Genomic DNA, 18,659 nt, shown 5'->3' with positions numbered 1-18,659 from the left:
GGGGGGGGGTTGGAGAGGCATTCAGGTTAATATGTGTGCTAGTATTTTTCCCCTGAATTGCTGCTATAAACATGGCTGCCCTGACAGCAGACTGGGACATAACCCCTGCGGTCATCATAACCACTTAGGAGAGTTTGGACCATCTGGGTAGTTTACAAAGCTCAAATACCATCTTAAACCTTCACATCCTCTCACCCTTGTTATCGTCATGCAATATTCATCCTGTGCTCAAGTTTTAATTGGATAGTCTGCTGTTAATGAGGGGACAGGGAGAAAAAATGTTTAGTCATCAGAATGGCACGTCTAATGTGGGCCTGAAGGTGTAAGAGGCACTCTGCTAGACCTGAGCACTCTTACTGACACCAGAACCATTATCTTACCGTGGTAAAAGCTCCCAGCTCAAGACGGCATACATATTTAACAGGCTTATCTGCTGCAGAGCTCTTTATTATCCAACACTTTGATTCTTTTCATTATGAATAAAGTTTTTCAGGGATAGCGAAATACAATTAAAGGGAGCTAGCATGGCATGCATCGTGATTTGCATATCAGCTTTGTATTCAGAGCTTGCATCACTGAATTCTGAAATGTTTACATTCGTCTTTGCGAGCCGGCACAAAACGCGTTAACAGGATTCAGTTATGTTGCAAAAAATAAAAAATTGGCAGAATTGAGTGAGCTAAGGAAAGCTGAAGATGTCTGCTTTGCGCATGGTGGTGGTTTCAGGATCGGATCCGTGTGATCAGGAGCACAGTTCTTGGGTCAGTTATCATCCAGACAGTCTTACTCCATTTGTTGTTAGAGGAAGATAAAGACATCTTGTATGAACATCAGTCCTGTCATACAAGTGAAAAGCACCACTTGTCAGAATATAAAGGAAACTTTAGAAAAATGTTCTAACTTCACTACAAAATATTTGTTCTGTGTAATGTAGTAATTTAGTGGTCCAGAGGTATTTGTTCCAAAGTAGTGTTCTGTTCTGAAGGCAATCCTACTTTGTCTTAATCCCAAAGGTTTCTATATTCTGGGGAACTATCACATTGATGCCAAGAAGTCACTTTTGCCTTTATTGATTTAATTTCCCAGCTGTATGTACAGTTCCCCCCCATGAATGTGCATATTGCAAAATAAAAAACCTACATTATTTTAGCTGTGTTCTTTGTATAGACTGAATATATTGGGAGCCTTGGTTTTTATTTCCAGTTCAATGTTTGTTTTTGACAAAGAAGAATTACCAATGCAGCAGAGACAGAATAGACTCCATATACTCTTCACAGTACAAACAGAAATAATTTTGAAGTGACCATTTTCTCATATCCAGCTTCTTGCTGACCAACAATAGATTTACTTCCTTGAGGCAATAAACAACCAGCTCCAGCATCTTTGCTGTTGTCCTATAGACTGTTTGTGATTTATCTGCCTTAGAAATCCCTGCTGCTTCATCCCTACAGGATGTTGTGCAATTTTTATCACTAAACCATGTCATGATGATGATGATGATGATGCACATCAACAAACAGTACAATACAGCCCTGATTTAACAGTACAGCCCTAGTTAAACAGTACAGCCCTGATTTAACAGTACAGCCCTAGTTAAACAGTACAGCCCTAGTTAAACAGTACAGCCCTAGTTAAACAGTACAGCCCTGGTTAAACAGCACAGCCCTGGTTAAACAGCACAGCCCTGGTTAAACAGCACAGCCCTGGTTAAACAGCACAGCCCTGATTTAACAGTACAGCCCTGGTTAAACAGTACAGCCCTGGTTAAACAGTACAGCCCTGGTTAAACAGTACAGCCCTGGTTAAACAGTACAGCCCTGGTTAAACAGTACAGCCCTGGTTAAACAGTACAGCCCTGGTTAAACAGTACAGCCCTGGTTAAACAGTACAGCCCTGATTTAAGAGTACAGCCCTGGTTAAACAGCATAGCCCTGCTTCAACAGTACAGCCCTGGTTAAGATGAAGAGATGGTTACGTCACTACTGTCGATATGTCAGTTTCCCGCACTGCTACATACCAGAGGTGCTCTAAAGGATTAAGAACAGGTGTCTGGGGAAGCCTCTGAAGTCTGTCAAGGTGATGCAACCAGTTTGAGATGACTGGTGCTGTGTGACGTGACGTTTTATCATGCTGGAAGTAGCCATATGCACACAATGTACATTCTGTTCAAATACTAGAATGGAGATTTGACAGTGTGTCTAAATTCATCTGTACCTTACCTCCTCATGGTCGTGCTCCTGGTGTACATGCAACTTCTGTACACCAGGAGCAACTTAGAATCAGCTGTAAGAGATGGACAACCAGGAAACATCTCTGCACTTTGTCAGAGGTAAGGTCACCTTCTCATTATTTATTTTCTGAAATTGTCTTTTGCTCCGTCATTAGTGCCAAATCAACAAACTCAAGTCGGACATGAAGGTCTGAAAGTTGCATGAATCATTTCGCCTGCTTGTGGATGAGAATCATGAGTCATTTTTGGCCAGTTGTGCTGCTGCCATGGAGAAAGTCTCACTGGCGAAATACATGTGATGTCCGGGGGGCTGCGAGTGACTGATTAATGCTTTGGACAGAGAGTCTTAGCATGTACTCCATCAAAATTACATGGAGGAGGAAACTAAAGGAGCCGCTATTCTCTCTCAGCTGGACACACCGCCCTGTGCTAACACTGGGCACAAAGGGTGCAAGAGGAAGAAAAGTGGCAGATAATTGACTAAGCATTGTGGTGTGTCGGAAACAGGATTAGGCCCCATTAAGAGCCAGTACGCCTAACTGGGTTGTGCCCTTGGACACCGGTGATGCAAAAGTAGGTTCCATCTCCAAGACCTCAAACTCCTGTGAGGAATTGTCAGAATCCGGCAGACCGGGTATTACATAACCAGACAGGGCTGCCTGCCACTAGAATGAGCACAGACCGCTGTCTTCAATTGCCACCTATGAGAGCAGATTTATTTTTTTCATTTGTGCATGTGTAAGCGAGAGAGAATGCATCTCATATCTACAAATAGTAAAATTATTGTTATAGAAATATTGGCAACTAGTCGGTGCTTTGGTTATATTTGAATATTCTCTCAGTGTCAGGATTATTGAGTGTTACTTAAATCAGTGTGTATTTATAGCTGGATAGAAGCAGTGGTGTGTCAACCCAAACTTTTTAAAACTACATCTTGACTACGGGTGGACCCTTTTCAGAATGTCGTTTTCTGTCTGTAACATCAAAATTAATTGCTTGAATGAATATTCCATAAACAGAGATGCTGGCTGAGAATAAGTGAATCATAGACATGAATAATACACTCTCATTAATCCTTCAGCAGAAATTATTGTCTTGCCTTATTATACAAACAGCCAAAAAGCCCCTCCCACCTTACATGCTCCACCCCCTTCTAGCTCCACCCCCCCCCCCCCCCTCCAAGTTTTTAACCAGCCACATTCACCTATTTAAACATAAAGCCACATCTTGCTTGGAATGAGATAAAAGTGTAGGTTATTTTACATCCGAGCCCGTCACCTTCGTTTACAGTGGTCTTGCAGTTTATTTTTTATTTTAGATGCCACATTGTGTGTGTCTGAAGCTAAACGTGACCATTCAGTGGAAGAGTTTTTTGGAGCAATGCTAGAACTACAGATGAGCGTAGTCCCTTTCAGCCTCTGTCCCTGTGAAAGACAGCACCACAGTAATACCACCTTACACTGCCAAGAACATATCTTTGGTGATCATATTTACCATTTTGGGCCATCCACAAGACAGCCTGAAGGAAAGAGGGAAAATGACAGAATCTGGAGTTAATCTTCTAGAAACGAGGCTCAGTTGCATAAGGACTGTCATTTCTTTTATCAATATAATGACATGATATTGACCAAATTGCTTTGATTCCACTTTGATCTAAATCATACAGCCTGAGCCATTTTACAGGCATTTCCACTTTGAAGCAATTTAAAAACAGTGTGTCCATACAAAGCTTATTGTTAAGGTACCATGGCCTCACTGAAGGTATTACACAATATCTAACACACACAAACATACACACACACACACACACACACACACACAGAGAGAGTTAAGGTCAAAATTATTAGCCCCCTTATGAAATCATACAAAACCCTTATCCTTCCAAGAACAAAAAACAACATCTGCATAAAGTCAAATAAACATTTTTATTGGTTTGCTTCACTGAAACAATAAAAAAGCAAAAAATGCAGTGGTCAAAATTATTAGCCCTCTGATAACTAATAGTCAATAGTGTAGCCTTTGTGATTCAAAACCGACAATCTTTTCTGGAAATTTCTAACCAAGTTGGCACATGTCTCCTGAGGGATTTTAGCCCATTCTTCCTTGGCAATTTGTTTAAGATCATGCAAATTGCTTGGTCTCCAAGCATGGACCCAAACCTTGAGCTCCCTCCACAGATTCTCAATAGGATTGAGATCAGGGCTCCGAGAGGGCCACTCCAGAATGTTGATTTTGTTGTCTTTCGAAAAGGTTTTGACCAACTTCGATGTGTGCTTTGGGTCATTGTCTTGTTGGAAGACCCAGCGACGACCTAACCCTAGACTGACAGCAGATGAGTTAGTGAGTGATTATCAATGTCCTATCTATATGTTTGCTAAACTGCACATTGGAACTGGCTAAACGCAATTTCAAACTTCTGTGTTATGTTTTTTTTTTTTTTATGTGCCATATTTTGTCAATTGTGATTTTTACACCCCAATCGAAATTTGTCCTCCGCTTTTAACCCATCTGTGCAGTCAGAACACACACACACACTAGTTAACCTTGTTACATAGATTTTTGACAATAAAGTGCTCTTGACTTGACATGACCTGATGTTGTTCTTCAAAATTTCCACATAATCCTCCTTTTTTCATGGTCCCATGCAGCCGAACAAGGTTTCCTGTCCCTGAAGCACCAAAACAGCCCCACAGCATTATGCTTCCACCAGCATGTTTCACTGTGGGGACAGTATTTATAGGGTTGAAGGCCTCGCCCTTCCTACGGCAAACAAAAGCAGCATATGCCCAAACAGCTCAAGTTTGGTTTCATCAGACCAAAGGACAAACTTCCAAAACTCACCCTTATGTTTCAGATTGTCTCTGGCAAAGTTCAGTCTGGCTTTGATGTGCCGCTGTGAGAGCAATGGGGTTTTTCTTGGACGATGAGCACAAAGTCGACCACGATGAAGAGACCTCACAACAGTCTTGCATGAAACATCCATGAAGAAGCAAGTTCAGCAACAATCATCTTTGCAGAGGTCCCGGGATTCTTGTTGACATCTCTGATTATTTTTCGCTGCAAAGTATTAGAAATCTTGCGTTTTCGACCACGGCCATGTTTATTTTTAACAGACTTTGTTTCTTTGTGCTTTGCGATAATGAGCGGGGGGGGGGGGGGGTGTTGATTGCTAAGCAGGAAGACCGCTAGCAACTGCCGACAATCTCTAATAGTAGTAAAAAATAAAAAATATGCAGCTCGTGTGCGTGGCACTATAGTAAGATATTTTAAAAACAGGCCCGCGGACGACACCATGTTGGCGACCCCTGCCCTAGAGTATCCCTTTCATTCAAGCAGTCAAGTAATACTAACTCTGCTTCTTGGAGTCACTTAAATAAGGTTCAGTGCTGATTGGTCAGGTGTGTTTTCAAACCTAATTGATTGGTCAGGTGTGGTTTGAAACCCAGTTAATTGGCTTTGAAAACACAAAATCACATGGGGGCTAATAATTTTGACCATCTCAGTTTTCACCAATTTGTTTCATAAAGAAATATTTAATATTTATTTTGCATTCCAAAGTGGACCAAAATAGGCCTATATCATGGATTAATAATTTACTATATGAAATTTTATGTATATTGCAAAGAATTGCCAGTATTTTAGGGGAATAGTTAAAAGATCCTAGGGGGCTAATAATTTTGACCTTAACTGTATATATATGTATTATAGGTGTGTGTGTATGTGTATGAATGTTTGTTTTATTTAATTTTTTCAGTGACTTGATCAGAAAATGCAGTTGCACTTTATTTAATCTCACTGAGTGATTTTTAGGATATACAATATTGTCAAATTTCCATCACTCTCTATCTTGACCATCACTTTAGGATATCCTCATGCACGTGTGTGCCCTCGCCCATTTTTCTTCCCTTTGTTGTGGAAAACAAAGACGACGGGTGAGGTATGAGATAAACGGTGACGGTTCACCTTGTAGTGATCTAATGGACCACGTCGCTTGTCCCTCCGTCCGTGTGTTATTGCGCTTGTACCCACAATACACCTCGCGTAGCCACGCGAGCACTCCACGGCTGCCATGGTGATGGTGTAGTCCTCCGCAGCTAGCACGACACGGCTCGACGTTTGACCAGAAGCCCGAAGGTGAAGCGCTCATGTCCGGCTGCAGACGCTTGCGAGCGCCACGCTGAGGTACACTCACGCCGGACGCGCCTCTTGAAACGTTACCGTCGTCTCTGTGTTGTTTTTACAGGCCTCCGCTCCGACATAGCGGCTAGCCGAGGTTAGCCAGGCGGGCCTCGGGGTCCGCGTCAGGCGGCGCTGTGGCCGGGTAGAGACACTGCGGGCCGGGTCAGCTAGCTCACGGTGTGCCGCGGATTGAGCAGGCCCACCAGCACGGCCGCTGTCTGGCGTGGTTGGAGCAGTAACTGCGTAGTTCAGGGACGGTTAGTCGCCAGCAGACGAGGCCTGTTGTGGTGATACCGTCCCAGCTGTGTAGCTAAAGCCCTTCTGTGCAGTATAGTCATGACAGTGTGCGAGCCTGTAGGTTTAGTAGCCAGCCAGCTCAACGTTACCAATACATTATTTAGTTATAATGTAGGTGGTTAACAGTGTATACGCTCACGGGGGTGTGAGGGTTGGGATGGGGGGGGGGGAGTTATCGCGAGAACACAAAGTTGCTGTCCAGGGTACTGATTTGTTTTTCACCACATTGGTCTTGCCACAATTGGCTAGTTGCTAAACTATCTTAAGACAAAACCGAGATATAGCGCTGGTTACTCTTTACATTTGAATGGTATTTTCACCATTAAAGAAAAGATTGTAATGCTGCAGAAGTTTGAAAGTTTTCCTTCCTCTCAAACACAGAAGATTTCGGGTTGCGGATAGATTTAACATGTTTAACATTACTGGTATATCAGTTGTATACATATAGTCATTAATATGACCCAATAACTTGGTAATTAAAGATGATTGGAGACTGTCTCTATGAATTGTGTTGTCTCCTCTTTCTGATTGATAACAGATATATTATTAATTTAGTAATTAAATCCTTGGGTAACATGCTGCATTGAAGAAGAGCTAAATGTGTGCTTAAAAAAATATTTCAGAGAAGAATTATACCTCAAACATTCGAGAGGCTAAGCATAGCCATGAACATTTACCATTTAACTGCATAGCAGGTGAGCAGTGAGAACACTCTCATGCTTTTCCTCAGGTACACACTAAATACATTTGGGAAAGAATCACTTCCTTTCCTGCAGGTAGAGCCTAAAGCTCAGAGAGACGGCAGAGAACATTGGCTGCTTCTCATCCGTGGGAGTTGATTCACACACACATGCTCTCAAGCATTTGGTCTCTTGGGCCTTAGTACGGGAAGGCAGGATGGAGAGCAAGTCCAGAATCTGCAGGATTGCAATGTTCTGTTTTAGAAATACTGCTACTTTGGAAGTGCAAGCGCTTTGGCTTGCTAACGTGAAACAGCAGGCTGTATTAGGGCTGAACGATTTTGGAAAATAATCAAATTGCAATTTTTTATCTATAAATTGCGATTGCGATTTAAAATCGCGATTTTTTTCCCATTGTTCCACTTCAGGAAACTCTGTTTCGGCATTTTTTATACAGCTCAGATACAGGGTTGCCGGGGGGGGTGGGGGTGTGTAAAAAAATGGACTAAATTTAATTATTATTATATCGTGATCGATCGATCGCCTGTGGTTGGCGCCAGAGCGAACTACTAACTTTTTAGTCTAAGACGCTCAACGCTCATCACAGGTGATGTCAGATGATCCATGATGGCGCCAGTATGTTTGTTGGCGTGCCGTCGGTTTTTACCTGTCCTGCCGCTGCCTGTTCTGTGTATGTCTATGTGCCTTCTTTTCCACCAATTTCTTACAGTACCGGCGACTCAATTTCAATATGACCGTGAAACTTTGCTTTCTATACGATCGGCTATGGACATATATGTCCACAAGACTGGTGGGGACCAGTTTTTTCATCCGCGGTTTTCCACGGCAATGTCACCGTGTATCTGCCGCCTCTCCTGCTGCAATATTCAGAGAAGGAAGCGCCAGAGAAAACGCGGAAAACGAGCCGGTGTGAGAGTAAAGATGCGGTGTTTCCTACGCACTCAAAACCACGCTCATCTGGTGCCTGTTTATCCGGTTCTGACATCTGAACCTCGCATTCACTCTGTGAACTTGAGAATACCTGCTCAGAGGAGAAGAGGCGTCCAACTACAGAACCTACGGCCGCTTGGATACACACCTTGGGCAACCGGTAATTGTGCTTCAACAGTGAAAATGGCCCTGACTAACGTAAGGTCGATCTCTAACAAGTCCTTCATTTTAAATGACTTTTTTACGTCTCAAGACCTAGACTTTCTATTTTTAGTTGAAACGTGGCTGCGAGCTGATGAACTGAGTTTGTTCTCGGACCTATGCCCTACAGACTGTAGCTTCCTGAACTCTCCGCGGAGAACTGGACGAGGGGGAGGACTTGCAGTCGTGTATAGAAATGGTTTTAAATGTACTGCACTCGCTATGGAAGTGTACTCCAGCTTTGAGTCGCTCACTTTTAAAGTTGAATCTACGGTTTCACTGCTTGTCATTTTAATTTATAGACCACCTAAATTTAATAAGGACTTTATTAGAGATTTTTCTGACCTTTTATCCTCAGTAATGGTAATGTCTGACCATATTCTAATTCTAGGGGATTTTAACATCCATGTGTGTTGCCCTCATAAGCCCATGGTCAGTGAATTTAACCATCTGTTGGACTCTTTTGATTTTATACAACATGTAAGCGGCCCTACTCATGAACATGGGCATACCCTCGATTTCGTTATGTCTCATGGATTTAATGTAGAAAATGTTAAAACCTTAGAAATGGCATTTTCAGATCATTTTCCTGTTATGTTCAGCTCACTGCTTGCTTTACACCCTGTGATCATCAAGGCCCCAGAACATTTCACCAGAAAATTCGGCCCCACTACAGCTACTCAGTTTGCGGCTACATATAAAACTTATTCCTCTCCTACTATCTCTCAGTTGGACATTGAGCATTTAACTGCTTCTTTTCGATCTTCCTGCACAGCAGTGCTGGATCAGGTTGCCCCTTTTAGAGTGACTCGCCCCAGCTTTAAATCTAGACCTTGGGTGGATGATTCTGTTAGAATGGCTAGGAAAGAGTGCAGGAAGGCTGAGCGCAAATGGAAGAGGGATAGATTACAAATATCATTTGAGATTCTTAAATCAACTTTGTTCAGGTTTCAAGAACTCATGAGATCTACTAAAGCAAAATATTTTTCAGAAATGATTTCAAAAAATCAGCATAACCCTAAATTTCTGTTTAATACAATAAATTCAGTACTCAACCATGTTCCACACATTAGCCCTGAAGCATCCTCAAAAAACTGTGAGGCTTTTCTTGATTTCTTTCTGGCCAAGGTTAATAATATTAGAGCTAATATATCAACGTCGGTGTTCAGTCCTGCTGTTTATAAGCTGGGTATTCCAACATTTGAGAAATTTGACCCAATCTCCTTGTCTCAGTTAGCTGACATTGTTTCTCAAATGAAGTGTTCTAACTCTGCTGATGATGTTCTTCCATCTTGGTTTTTTAAGGAAATCTTTGACACAATTGGCCCTGATGTTTTGTTAATTATAAATGCAAGTTTAGCCTCTGGCACAATTCCCGAGTGTTTTAAACATGCAGTTGTACAGCCTCTCTTAAAGAAGCATAATCTGGATATAGGGGATCTGAGTAACTACCGGCCTATATCAAAGCTATCTTTTCTGTCTAAGATCTTAGAAAGAGCTGTCTTAACTCAACTAACCTGTTTCATTGACAGCAACAAAATTTATGAGACTTTTCAATCAGGTTTTAGGGCATTTCACAGCACAGAGTCTGCTCTTTTAAAAGTTACCAACGACCTCTTATATAATGCTGATTCTGGAGGTTCTTCAGTCTTGGTTCTGCTGGACTTGAGCGCTGCATTTGATACTGTCAACCATGATTTACTCATTGAACGCCTGGAATACTGTGTTGGAATCAAGAGTGTGGCACTTAGTTGGTTTACCTCTTATATTAAAAACAGGACCTTTTCAGTGAGCATTGGCAAATACTTTTCTACCTCTACCATGGTGACTTTTGGGGTTCCACAAGGATCAATTTTAGGCCCTGTTCTTTTTTCATTATATATGCTTCCCCTTGGTCAAATAATTCGTAAGCATGGAATCTCATTTCATTGTTATGCGGATGATTTACAACTGTACTTACCTTTGAAACCTGGGAATCATCACCCTCTAGATAGACTCAATGAGTGCATCATGGACATAAAAAACTGGATGACTCAAAGCTTTCTTCAATTGAATGACAGTAAAACAGAGGTTATTCTGTTTGGGCCTCCTTCAATAACTAACCATCTAAAGGAAAATCTAGGCCCTTTAAAACCCTATCTGAAAACTCAGGTTAAAAACCTTGGGGTCATCTTTGATTCAGAATTCAAATTTGAGAAGCAAATTAATGCAATAGTCAAGGGCTGCTTTTTCCAGCTAAGAACAATCTCCAAATTAAAGTCGTTTCTTAGTACTTCAGATCTTGAAAAGGTCATTCATGCTTTTACTACATCTAGATTGGATTACTGCAATGCACTGTATTTTGGTATTAATGGAGCAACTCTGTCACGCTTACAGTTAGTTCAGAATAGTGCAGCCAGATTATTAACTGGTACCAAAAAAAGAGAACACATCACCCCAATTTTGGCATCCCTGCATTGGCTCCCAGTGCATTACAGAATCCAGTTCAAAATAGCATTGATGGTTTTTAAAGCCTTAAATGGACTTGCACCAGCATATATTGTGGACATGCTCTGTATGTATGTGCCCTCAAGAGCTTTAAGGTCTTCGACCCAATCATTTCTAACAGTTCCAAGATCTCGTCTTAAACAAAAAGGGGATCGTGCCTTCACTGTTGCTGCACCAAGGCTTTGGAATGGACTTCCAACTGATGTCAGAAATGCACCGTCTGTGACGAGTTTTAAATCCAAACTTAAAACACACTTTTATTCTTTAGCATTTGGCAGCTAACAAACTGTGGATTAAGGATTGTGTAAATGTTAATGTTTGTTCTGTGTTTGCGGTGGGTGATTAGGGGTGGGAATGTCTTTTTTCTATTGTGCAGCACTTTGTTTTAAACGTGCTATATAAATAAAATTTTACTTACTTACTTACTTACAATGCGTGAGAGTTGGCAACCCTGCAGGTATAGCAACTTGGCTAAAATATGTGCATGAGGGCATTTGTTAGCGCATATCCAGTGTGTTTAACAAAGCCATGAAGCCGGGATTGTTCACTACATTAAAGGACATCATGTCTTTCACTATGAACTCCGTTACTGCCCAAGTTATTTCAGCGTGCCGCTTCCAATTATATCCATAAGGAGTTACACTTTCAAACGGTTCGGTCAGTGAACCCTGTCTGCTGGACCGCGGTCAAGCTATCCGCGCTTTCGCGATTCATCCGCACTTTAAATCTTATTGCGCCTATATGCGTGATTTTACGGTATTTCGCTGCTTACCGCATACTAAAGCTGTATAAGCACAGAGAAACACTTTTGCGTATTTGAAGATGCAGCACTGGTCGTTGGCATTTTAGCCTTACAAATATGAGGCTTTGTGGTGTTTTTTTTTTATGCTGAAGAAGGTTTGTAGTGTTTCCTCGCGTCGTAGCGACAGTAGCAAGGCACGTTTTACACAGTACCTGACGATGAGCAGCATCTTTTAAAAGCCAAAGTAATTTCACACAACTGATGTGCTGCCCCTCTTTGGTATTAGACTTTCAGTAGTGTCAGCTTCTGTCGAGCCTGAAGCCATTGTGCAACAAGTTTAAGTGCGCTGTGTTAACTTCACTTCTCCACCTCCCTGCCTCCTGCTCGGGTTTGCTCCGTTCGTCCTCGGCTCGGCTCGCTCCCAAGTCACGTGACCAGTTTAAATCGCAGCCTGTGCGATTAGACAATCGCGTTTTTAAAAATCGCGAAATTATCGCAAATGCAATTAATCGTTCAGCCCTAGGCTGTATGTCTATACTCTGAGAGCGTTTACTTCTGCCTATCTGTGCTTACTGCCTGTCAATGAAAGAGGAGAGTCGTTGGCTGATTTTCTGGTCTCTGGCGATTGCTGTGCCTGTGCTGGAGGTGGCCGCTGCAGGTTTGACCTAATTTGCGTCCACTTTCGTACCCCCCAGGGTGGCGCTGTAAGATGTCCATGGTCCTGTTTGCCTCAGTGGTGCGGGTGAGGGACGGCCTGCCTCTCTCCGCCTCCACTGACTACGAGCAGGACAAAGGGCTGCAGGAGACCAAGAAACACGTGAAGAGTCTGTCCAAAAAACTCAGCCAGTTTCCTGACCGCTGCTCTCTCAAGACTGGCCAATACAACATTAAGTAAGTGGATATTATAGAATGGGTGGTTTCTGTACGCCCCCGTACAATCTCTTAGACATTTTGTGAGGTAAAGCAGATGGATGGATGAAACTTTGCAAAGATTTGTTAGTAATATTTTGATTATATTGATGTAGAATTCTAAAAGACTGACAAAAGTCCTTTGGAATAGCCAGTGCTGCTGTTTATGTGTATAGTCTTTTAAATGTTTATTTCCACTGTGGGAATTGGTGGATAACAAGTACCCTGAAGTCATGATTGAGTACAAGTTTTAGCTGTCTAAAATATCCAAGTGTGTTATGGAATGTGACCAAATCTTTTATGTGATATGGTTTTATTAACACCCTGGTTTCAGCAGTTTGCAAGACTGTTTCATTATTATGTTGAAAAGAGGATGTCTGACTCTTTAATAGCCTCTCACAGAATAAAAAGAAATATAAGCTTATAAGTTTTTGGTTTTAATGGAAAACAATAAGAAGTTAGGCCTGATATCTCCTCTGCAAAAAAAAAGTCACTCTGAAAAAATGAACGTCATTTGTTGAGATGGGGTAAGATGGAGTGTGGGCACATCTTGTAAATCAGCAGCTAATCCAAGTCCAGATTACAGTTCATTCTGGGCAGGGCCTAACACAGATATATGGCTGCTGTACGGGCCTCAGGGACAGCTGTCCTGAAGCCTGGCACTCCGTGCTTCTACCATCCATCACCGCAAAACTTGAGAAATGCGCAACACCCCCAATCCCTTGGGCTCTGAGTCATGGAATTGTTTCATCTCTCTGAGGGACTGCTAATGTGTGGGGACACCGTGACAAGATGTGTCCTGTTTCCTGTAGATGTCAAACCTGTCTGAGCTTAAAAGGAAAGTAAATGTTGCGAGTGGTAATTGATGAAGAGATTGCTATAGAAAGGTCTCCTTCTAAGTGGGGGGAGGGGGGGGGGCATTGTTCAATTTCTCCCACCTTGTCTAATTACAAAGCAGTGTGCCAGGTGTCTTTTTCTCATATGTGGTGCTTGTCAACATGGCCAGCTCTGTATAAGCCATTATTGAAAATGTCAAACACAAGTGGAGTAAACAGCATCAATCTTGTACTCAATAATCATACTTCCAGGTCCAGTTTCTGCAGGAAAAGAAAAGCTTTTACTTATGGGTCACAGGACCAATCAGATGAACCAAAAATCAAAACCCGGGCTGGGTTTGAATGCAGGGACCTTCACTGAAATTCAGGAGCGTGAAGCAGTTTTATTGATATTGGGGGTCCTTCATTTGTCCTTCAGTTTCACCAGTTCTCTGGGCGTGGGCTACTTGATGGTCTGCACAGAGAACTATCCCAACGTCCTGGCGTTCTGCTTCTTGGATGAGCTGCAGAAGGAGTTCATCGTCACCTATGACACCAAGCGGATTAGCGGCGCCGTCCGGCCGTACTCCTTCATCGAGTTCGGTGAGTTCCCCTGGTTGTGACTCTCGCAGCTTGGACCACCTGCCCAGGTGAGTATTTTGATAAGACGCTGTCATTTCGAGCGAGGCAGGCAGGCTGCTGTGATTCAGGGAACGAGGCGTGCATAAACACGACATACAAGGGCCGCTGAAATCCATAGAGCAGTGGGTTTCAGGGACGGTGACGTGTGTGCGTTTGACCATAACCTGCGATTGGCCAGCATGACTCAGTGAAGTGAGGGAGGACCTAATATCTCATGAGGCCATAGCCTGGTGTCACCAGTCACTTAGATCTTAGGTCATTCTGAAATCTGTTTGCTGTGGTGACAAGGCACATGTCACGTTTCTGTGCAATCGGTGTACATTTCTTTGATGTTTGTGTCCCTGGTGTGTCCAATAGACAACTTCATTCAGAAGACCAAGCAGCGCTACAACAGCCCCCGATCTCTCTCCACTAAGATCAACCTGGCTGACATGCAGACGGAGATCAAACTCCGCCCCCCATACCAGCTCTCCCCCGAGGACCTGGGCTCGCTCAACGGCTTCTCTCACGGCACCTCCTCCAAATATAAAGGCATAGGTAGTAAACTCCACCCAAAGCCCCGCTCTCACTGAACATGCTGGAGTGATTAGGAGTACGCTGACATGGCTTCCATTTTTATTATTTGTTTGTTGGTTGGTAATTTGGAGGAAATATATTCTTTTCTGATTACCTCTCCTTGACTAGCAGCACGGTTGAAAGCTTCAGTAATGATCTAAAGGTGTCTAATATCGCACCATTGCTTTCAGCGTCTTTTTTTTTTTTTTTTCCCTCAGATGTTTATACATCATTAAAATCTGCTCTATAACCAAGAAGCAAGAGCTTGGTTTGATTTCAAGACATATTATGTTCACGCTACATTGTGCTCTCAGAATAGCAGCCCGGGTGCAGAACAACACAACGGAAATCTGTCAGGATGTCATCTTTCCTTCTGTGGGGCGTTCCTTTCGATTCCGAGCCTTTGCTTCTACCCTGCAGCTCCTAATCAGATGCTGGAACCCGTTACCTTATCTGGCATCGTGGCGTGCGTCCTGAGTATCCTTTGCGGTGCGCTCAATTTGCTGCGAGGAGTCCATGCCATTGAAAGCATCCTGCAGGTAAGCTCCACTCTGCAAGGGCACTGGGGCGCCAGTGTGCAGAAAATCCCCCCCCTTGCTCTTTACCTTCAGACTATTATGTTGCCTAACATACAGCAGTGTGACTGTAGTGTAATTACAGCTGAGGAATCTAGGCCACAAGAAGTGCTGTGTGGAACAGTTGCGCATTGCAGCTGATTCTCCAGCCCTTCTCCACATCCAGCCGATCCCAGCAGCCTCGTACATCTAACTGATCAGAGCGGGGTTTCCTGGTGTAATTCGTCTGTGCAGCATAATTCCTTAATGTGGCACCACTGGGGGTTTTTTTTTCTGCTTCGTCCACAGAACGAGGACGAAGACTTTAATTACGTAATTGCCTTTTTCCTGGGGACGGCGGCCTGTCTGTATCAGGTAAGCGAGAGCTCGTCCATCAGGCAGCGGGATGACTTACCGCCTGTCAGCCACCATTTCCATCAGGCTAGAGGGAAAGGGATCTACTCTCAGGAAAAAGGGCTTGGCACGTCAGGGCTTTGGTCGCTTAAGTGCTTCAGTGCTACGTGTGTAGGAGTCATTGACACATTATTGACACTATATATAGGGCGTGGCCGGTAAAAACGCTGCCGCCCAGGAGGTTGGGGACACAGTAAGTGGGGCCTGTACCGGGTTTGATAAACCAGCATGCGTGTTCGCCTCAGATGGCCATGAGCTGTTGAGGAGTTGGCTAGATTTTGTTTTTAACTTCTTTTTTTTTTCTCACTTTTATGGTCTCCTCTTATCTCGTCTGCCACAGAGCAGTCGTACAGTGCTTAGCATTGTTTGGCCACAAACTCAGCAAGCAGTGTTGCACAACCGATGCTTTGACAAGATATGGTGACAGACCATGTTCACGGGAGTGTCCGGACCTTCACTTTTCTATGCTGAGCAGTGGTGCAGAATACAAAGGAAGAGACCTCTGGTGTTTTATCATGTGGCATAAAGTTAGGGTTAGAGGTGTGGTGTAATGTTAGGGTTAGGGGTTAGGTGTAAAGTAACACCGCTGTGACTGTCCTTTCTCTCTTTTCAGTGTTACTTGTTTGCCTACTTCTCAGTATGGAGGGACATCAAGTCCTTTTTGGCCTTTGCTCTGATCTGTCTGTGCAACATGTATCTCTACGAGCTGCGCAACCTGTGGCAGATCCTCTTCCACGTGACTGTGGGCGCCTTCACCACCCTGCAGGTGCGCCTACGCCAGCCGCAGGGCAAGGCCCCCGACTACAACGTCTGAGAAATGTGCTTTGGCTATGCTTGGACCTGGTCCGCCCTCCAGCGGGCCCTCACCCGCACCACCTCCACCTCCCGCGCAGCTGAAGACCATGAACCAAACCCCTGAGTCGCTGACAGTGGTGTGTGCCACCACCACTGTACATCTTGGATGAAGGGAGTTGTCTTCGTCAGGTCCACTTTAGTGCTGGATGGGGACAGCCCAGGGCCTGTGACCCTGTCAGTCATTATGAGGCTTCACGTTTCATTTAAGTAGCTTTTACCTTCTCTGGTTGTTTAAAATATGTGCGTTTTTGTCTTTCTAGCATTTTGTCACAACAGTTTGGAAATGCAAAGATTTTTTCAGATATATTTAAACAGTAGGTATTTATTTTTATTTTTGTTGACTATCAGTATTTTTTGTTATTGGTAATTGTTAAAGCCAGATATGCAATATAGAGAAATTTTGGCTCTCAATATGAAATGTACCAATACAATAATTAATAGACATGCACACACACAAAATCATTCTCTTCCTGTCACGCAGAGCTTATTTTAGCATATTACATCAACATTCCCACAACTTGTCATCATAGGTTTCTTACAGTTCCAGGCTGTTCATGAAACATTAATACCCTTAAAGCACTTTCAGACAAGCGTGCGTGCGTGTGTGTGCGTGTGTGTGTGCGCGGAGCACAATGTCTTCTGCTGCAGCTGTCTCAGTAGTGTGTGTGCTGCCTATGCGTTGGCAGCAGAGGGAAGCGTTGCACTCTCTTCCAGCTCTGCCACGACCGGCCTGCCCATGGAGAGTCCTGCTTATCCCTCAGGATCTCCCCAGTAATTGCCTGGGTGCACCAGTGCCCACAAACAAAACCTAACCAGGAACTGAATGAATTGTCATATTTGTGTATGTTTGTCTAGTGGCTTTGTATCTAGATTGCCTTCTGGAAGTTGACTGATATATGATTGAGGAGGTGTTTTTTTTATTTATCTATGCCCGGAGCTTTAGTAAAGACAAGTTTGACTTTCTATAAATGTAATGTGCCATTTTTATGCATGCTTCATTATTTATGAACAAATGCTTCTTTAAAAAGTATTTGAATAATGAATGAGCTTTTTCAAAACAAAGGACAGCAGAACATACAATTGAAATGTCCTTTACCTGACGATACCTGGTACAGTGAAATTCTGGGTTACATTTCTGCATTTAAAAGTAAATGTATTTTACAAAATGGTGACCCTGACCTTGCTGCTTTATTTAGTGAATAGCTATGGTTTGGAGTTGAGAGTTTGCGTCTGAATCATGTTCCTCTGAGATTCATAAGCAGGACTCCAGAACTAAAAGCACTTGGCCACCTGATGTTCACTGAATGTTCTGACTGCTTTGTTTACTGTAGAAAACGAATAAAAAACCATTACATCCTCTTGTCCTGGGAATCTAATTTTAAGGTCATGATATACCTGAATGGAGTTGCCCCCCAGATTAAATGTATAAGACGTTGTTTTTTCACATCTGTATAAACTCGAAGATGGGGAGACTTTACACGTCCTCTTTTTCGCGCTCTATTACGTCGTCGTAATGGACAAGATGGCGCCGGTTGTAGATCTTCACAAGCGATGGCGGGAATTCTTCTCAAATACGCGCTGCTGCTTCTTGACTGTCACGGCCCATTTGAACGTTTTTTTTTTGTACGCAAATGGGCGCAATTACGATAACACCTACCTAACCAAGGTTATTCCCTCCCAATTGTGCAAACTTTAATACTTACTTATTGCCTGGCGTCTCAAAAACGTGGAAAGGAAGAGGATCTTCGGTGTAATCTTCCTGGGCATGGTCTCGGGCCCGCACCGAGATTCCCGGACTCGGGTGGGTGTGTGGGTCCGAGGTCCATAAAGCCTTTGGACCATGAATGTGTGTTAATGACAACGACTTGAATCTCCGTTTTTGTCCAACTAACATTAGAACAAACCCAAATCTTGCCAACGTAACAGCCAAGCGCTGTGGCACAAAGGCCTAATTTGCCCTGTAATAGTCCCGGGCCTCCTTTAATGTCAACGAGCTGTTTTTTTTCTCACCCGGCACAAAGCGCTTTTCTTCAGCGAACAATACCGCCACAAAGGCTCGTGTAATGGCGTGATTCAATCACACCTGACTGGCCTGAATGTGCGGAGCGGTCAATTTAAGGCGCAATCAACTTGGTATACTCTCATGGA

At 43.3% G+C, this 18,659-nt stretch overlaps 1 protein-coding gene across 1 annotated transcript; it reads left to right on the top strand.

The window, feature by feature from the left end:
* The first annotated feature begins 6,247 nt into the window (after positions 1 to 6,247).
* Positions 6,248 to 17,868, top strand: sec22a (SEC22 homolog A, vesicle trafficking protein). Its single transcript, XM_077001765.1, has 7 exons — positions 6,248 to 6,412; positions 12,463 to 12,658; positions 13,931 to 14,094; positions 14,491 to 14,670; positions 15,109 to 15,227; positions 15,552 to 15,617; positions 16,270 to 17,868. The coding sequence occupies exons 2-7, from the start codon at positions 12,477 to 12,479 to the stop codon at positions 16,468 to 16,470; spliced, it is 912 nt and encodes a 303-aa protein (XP_076857880.1). The 5' UTR covers positions 6,248 to 6,412; positions 12,463 to 12,476; the 3' UTR covers positions 16,471 to 17,868.
* Positions 17,869 to 18,659: the final 791 nt, after the last annotated feature.

This window comes from Brachyhypopomus gauderio, chromosome 4, assembly GCF_052324685.1.
Source record: "Brachyhypopomus gauderio isolate BG-103 chromosome 4, BGAUD_0.2, whole genome shotgun sequence".
In the NCBI taxonomy this organism is placed as follows: domain Eukaryota; kingdom Metazoa; phylum Chordata; class Actinopteri; order Gymnotiformes; family Hypopomidae; genus Brachyhypopomus; species Brachyhypopomus gauderio.
Note: the sequence above shows the minus strand (reverse complement) of the source record. Positions and strands in the feature narration are given on the sequence as shown.